General features: G+C 46.1%; 1 protein-coding gene across 1 annotated transcript in view; it reads left to right on the forward strand.

The window, feature by feature from the left end:
- Nucleotides 1-5,395, forward strand: part of LOC118419175 — a 46,832-nt gene extending 41,437 nt beyond the window's left edge. The window contains exons 3-5 of the mRNA XM_035825507.1: nt 2,340-2,558; nt 2,815-2,968; nt 5,299-5,395. Coding sequence (XP_035681400.1) covers nt 2,340-2,558; nt 2,815-2,968; nt 5,299-5,363 — 438 coding nt within the window. The 3' untranslated portion in view covers nt 5,364-5,395. The remainder of the gene's footprint in view (nt 1-2,339; nt 2,559-2,814; nt 2,969-5,298) is intronic.
- The last annotated feature ends 385 nt before the right edge of the window (nt 5,396-5,780 follow it).

A 5,780-nucleotide genomic window follows, 5' to 3' on the forward strand; every position in this document is an offset into this window, starting at 1 on the left:
CAGTAATGTAAGCGGCACGTTGAACAGGTACAGCAAATATGAGAGGATCAAAGAACGGTCAAAAATCAATTTGGCTCATATTTTTCTCGCACATTATTTTGGTAAGGTTTCTGCTGATTGACGTCGACATACGTATAGAACCGCATAGAAACAGTTTAATACATATATATAATAGAAACAGTTTAATACATATATATCCTCCATGTGTAGCCCAAATCAAAACCTCTGATCAGTTGTAACATTTTCAGTACCTACTCATTCCTGGTTGCCACATATCGACACAAAAAATGGCCAAAAACCTACACAGCATTGTTCCAAAACGTCATTATCTGATGTACTATAGCCCCAAACCCGAAGAATCCCCACAAAGAAATGACCACAACACCAACACAGTCATGGCTCAGTCAGCGTACGATCTCCGGGTATCCACTGATTTCCGTAGTGTCTTACGTTCTAAAAGGCCTTCACTGGTGACGGTACCAATTTTTTTAAGCCTAGGGGGCGAGGTCTATATTTTGCTGACAGTCCTGGGGTCCAGGGGAATGCTCGCTAGGTAAAATTCGAAATATACCCCCACAATGCTACCGCCACTGGTCTCTGTTTCCATCCCCACCTTTGCTTTTTACCAGTGTTCTAAGGCGTAATCCATTATGTGTTAGAATGCAAGGCTGCAAATGTGATGGTTCAGCCACAACCTTACCTTTACCCACATGCAGAAAACATCGAGGAACCATTCTCGGAATGTTTTATTATCGTGCCCATGGCGACAGTCATACAAAGCGCCGCCAAAAATATGAGATACGAAAGGGTAACTTTGTCCATATATGGAACTTGTTGTTTTTCATATTTGACCACAATCCAGACGCCTGTTCCGTCATTATCTTTTTCTACCAAAAGCGACAACATATCGCTCACCTTGTTTCTAGCCGTGATGATTTCTTGCCTGCTCATTGCGGTGTGCAGTAGGCGGTGGACAAGCACAACTGCTCCCTGTATGTTGTGACACCGTGCTAGTGCCTTGTTGTACAGAGCACTAGCTCTGGTCAAGTCTCTAGTGTCAAGAGTTTCTGTTCCTCTTTTCAGGTACACGTCACCGAGACTTTTCATTGCTTCTGTTTCTAACATGCTGTTGTCGTTCACTATTCCCTCTACCATCAACTTTGCGTATCCAACCAGCACAGAGTCTGTGTTATCACCGGCAGCCCGTCTCTTGTCGAGGTCTTGAAACTTTCCTGCAACCTTTGCAGATGTAACCGTCTGCTTGTCTTCAGTTGGCTGCCCCAGACCTTGTGACCCCTTTGACGACACCCATTGTAAAAGTCTCTCCGTGTATTCGTATCTGTGTTCTATACCTTCTCCCTGATCCCGATTGTCACACCGAACCACAGCAGCCACGTAAAGCGCCAAGGCCACGTGGAACTTTCCTACGTCCTTCCCGAGTCTTCCCTTCTCCAAGTTCACGTCGCCCAGACTTTTGAGCATCTCCACTTCCGCCAGCCTGTCCATGTCAGCCATGGCGTCCACCAGGGCACGGAGGTAGCCTGTCTCCGCACGGGCTAGTCCGTACCTCCTGCCCTTCGCGTCCGCCTCACGGAGTTTCTTACAGACCCTCAACATGTCGAACGTCTGCTGACAGAACGTCTGTAAACTCCTACCTCCACGGGTATAGGTAGTGCTCCGTGTCAGCTTTATGCGCGTGACTCAAACAAACACAGGTCTGGACAAACATCCCCTCGTGTCAGCATTACATCATTCGTCAGCCGATAGTAAAGTTCAAAGGTTTTATGGCCCAAACTAAAGCTTCGTAAATAATCGTCAAATGACATGTAGCCTATTACTTTCGTTCAAATACAATTTAATCCCTACAACAGGATAAAAACGGATATTTACTTCCGGACGTTTGGATTGACAGAGGAAGCGATAGACACTCATGTTGTAGCCATCATGATTCAGAGAATTATTGACAGATTGCAATTACATTTTGTATATAGGTAGGTTTGGGGAATAAAAAGATCAAATTAATTTGAACCTTCTTTCGGCTTTCCTTGGTGCAGCAGCAAAATTTCATTTTATTGTATTTTTTTTCTGAAAACTTCCCTGGCAAATTATTCTCCCTATTATAGCCAGCGTAGTTAATCTGGAACAGACTAGCCTAAGACGTCGACAAGAAGTGATGTTGGTGTAGGTCCCATAGCAGTTTGTTCTGGAACTGCAGGACGTTTTTGCGGAAAATTTTGGTTGAGTTTGTTGTTGATTTTGATAGTTTTTGTTGAATGTGTAGTTATTGCTCTGCAGGTGTGTTCTATCTGGATGACTGTGTGTTTATCATTGTTCTTCAGGTGTGTTCCATCTGGATGCCCGTTGACCCCGTTCCCATGGAGACGTGTGTGCAGTTCGTGCGCGGGTCGCAAGGTTGGGGCTGGTTCTACCCCAGGAAGTTCGCCACCACGCTCAACTACAGTCTGACGGGGGGCGACACAGGCAGCAAGACTTTCCGGGATGTCCCGGATATAGACGGGGACAGGGACAAGTACGATATCCTCACCTGGGACGTGCAGGTATGTTTCACCTGGTCATGTCATGATTAATATACATGTACATGCATATATAAATGCATGCATATAAAAGTAACGTGCACGATACTTTCTGCTCCAAGTCTAAGACGTTCAGACCACGGCACGTGACCGTGAGGTCTCACGGTCTAGGAGATTGGTCATTCGACCCTGAGGAATGCCGAAGCTTCTTTGTTGAGCTGGCACCCAGTTTAGTTGTTAACTATGTGACGTAGTTTGTTTACTGTTTGTTTGTTTGTAGCCCGGAGACTGTATCGTGTTCCACATGAAGACCCCACACGGCGCGCCCGCCAACCCGTCCCTGTCTCTGCGCAGGCGCGTGGTCTCCACACGGTGGGTGGGGGATGACGCAGTGCTGGCCGAGAGGCCCTGGGAAGTCTCTCCGCCAATCACAGGTGAGTTTGGGACGTCTCTCCGCCAATCACAGGTGAGTTTGGGAAGTCTCTCCGCCAATCACAGGTGAGTTTTGGAAGAATTTCCGCCAATCACAGGTGAGTTTGGAAAGTCTCTCCACCAATCACAGGTGAGTTTGGGTAGTCTCTCCGCCAATCACAGGTGAGTTTGGGAATTCTCCCAGCCAATCACGGGTGAGTTTGGGAAGTCTCTCCGCCAATCACGAGTGAGTTTGGGAAGTTTCTCAGCCAATCACAGGTGAGCTCGAGGTATCTTCTCTTTTACTCCTTGGGAGAAGCTTTGTCCCTGCAGACCAATATGTATCATACATGTAGCAGAGCTTGAGATCCATACCAGGTAAGTGCAGGGAAAGGCTGTTTTAGAACTTGAGTTTAAAAGTCCAAATCCCCAAGTGTTGAAGTGTACGAAGTCTGGGGGATCCAGTGGCTCACGACCTTTTCTCTGGATGAAGAGGTCGTGAGTTTGAATCCCGACATGCACACCACTGGAAAGGGTTGAGGGGTTGCAGTTCTAATACCAGCTCAAAAAAGAACAAGAAACAGCCATCATTGTTGCGCCCCGAACCGTGCCTTGCCACAAACCGTGCCTAGGCACGGTTTGGGGCAGTCCCCGCGTGCCCCAAACCGTGCCTGGGGCAAAAGCACGGTTTGGGACACGCGGGGACTGTCCCGAACTGTGCCCAATCGCGCACAGTTCTGGGCACGCAGGGGACCTTGTCCCATACTGTGCTTTGGGGCGGAGCTTAGTGTTTTAAGGGGAGGAGTCTGACCTGATAAAAGCTCCTTGGTCCAACGTGCTTTTTCCCTGCAGCCCCGCCATCTTTGTTTTTCGGGGTGCTGTGATGAGGAAGAATCAACGTAATTCACGCTCGTCTTGGAGCAGTTACGGACTTAGAGTTGATGTGGCAAAGACAGACGGATGTCATAGCACTAATTTCGACAACAATGATATGTATTATATATATATATATCCAAGGCTGTAGATTTAACCACAAGGCACGGTTTCGGGCAAAGCAAGGTTCGGAGCACAAACTGTGCCTCAGATAATTGTGCACTGAGGTCTGACACAACGAACTGAATCATTAAGGCTTGGAGACTTGATCAAAGAGCAGCTGGACGTTGTCATGTTTATATGTGGTATATTTAAATGTAATATAAATGGGATGCACTCACATAGACGTGCTAAATTCTGTGTCTTCGATGCACAGTTTTATGGATGAAAATCATATAGTGGGAATCAAAAAGGACAAGATCAAGCCTTATTTGGAAACATGGGCGTGAATAATTAGTTATCACTACCCCGTCAGCCATAGTGATTGACAGCGCTTCTGGGAACAGACCGGGGCAGTCGGGCAGTGCCACGTTCCGTGCCTGAATGGGCACGGAATGGGGCAGGCACGGTTCGGGGCGCAACAATCATCGGACTTCAAGTACCAGAGTTTCCAAGCTAAGATTGATGTGTCCAAAAATTCGTATTTTCCCAGAACTATCTTAGATTGGAATTTGTTATCACCAAGTACAGTAGGGGCATCTTCTCCGGATAGTTTTAAAGAACGCTTGCAGATAGATGTGCAAAAGTTAGGTGTGACGGATCGTTCAGTGTAATATAACCAGCTGTTGCCGCGCCGCAGATACAGAAGCTGGTGTGTTACGCCGAATGGCGGTTATACCGGCTATATAGATACAGATACAGAAGCTGGTGTGTTACGCCGAAGGGCGATTATACCGGCTATATAGATACAGATACAGAAGCTGGTGTGTTACGCCGAATGGCGGTTATACCGGCTATATAGATACAGATACAGAAGCTGGTGTGTTACGCCGAAGGGCGATTATACCGGCTATATAGATACAGATACAGAAGCTGGTGTGTTACGCCGAAGGGATGTTATACCGGCTATATAGATACAGATACAGAAGCTGGTGTGTTACGCCGAATGGCGGTTATACCGGCTATATAGATACAGATACAGAAGCTGGTGTGTTACGCCGAAGGGCGATTATACCGGCTATATAGATACAGATACAGAAGCTGGTGTGTTACGCCGAAGGGCTGTTATACCGGCTATATAGATACAGATACAGAAGCTGGTGTGTTACGCCGAAGGGCGGTTATACCGGCTATATAGATACAGATACAGATACAGATACAGAGGACAAGACGTAAAGCCGTTGTCACTGCACTTGTCCTAGTGGAATTTTCCCCGTACAATGAAAGTATAAATACTTTCTTCTCTGTCGTGACCAGTAGTAGAGTAGCCTTTAGTAAGCTGAAATGAACTGAGACCACTTTTATTTTCCGTCCTCCCCAGGGGACCTTAAATACGGAGACAAGATGGCGTGCGACACCTTCCCGCTCATCTGGAAGCGAGACTGAGACTGACAAACTTTCTGTCACTACGTCACCTCAAAGCAGATGATGGGAGTAATGCAGTCGTCCCAATTTTTATTGCAACACTTAGTGACAAGACGTGATGACTACACACTCAAGCCCATAGCTTACGTTTGTGTCACCATAAAAACAACGGACTTTACAGATAAAAAGTACATTGAAACAAAAACAGACATGCAAAGCACCACAAAGTAATGTGAGATAAGCAGTGAGACATGCTTACAAGACTTGTTGATAAGGAATGTAAGAAGAATGATACTTGTATACTGGTAAATTGTACGCAGGTCTCGTATTTTATTGATTTTTTTAGTGTTTAACTTGATCATAACAAGTAGCTAAGATAATTCTGAAATATTGATAATAATAACACAATTGTGCAATGGCGACCAGAAGCGTAAAACG

Source organism: Branchiostoma floridae, chromosome 7, assembly GCF_000003815.2.
Source record: "Branchiostoma floridae strain S238N-H82 chromosome 7, Bfl_VNyyK, whole genome shotgun sequence".
NCBI lineage: Eukaryota > Metazoa > Chordata > Leptocardii > Amphioxiformes > Branchiostomatidae > Branchiostoma > Branchiostoma floridae.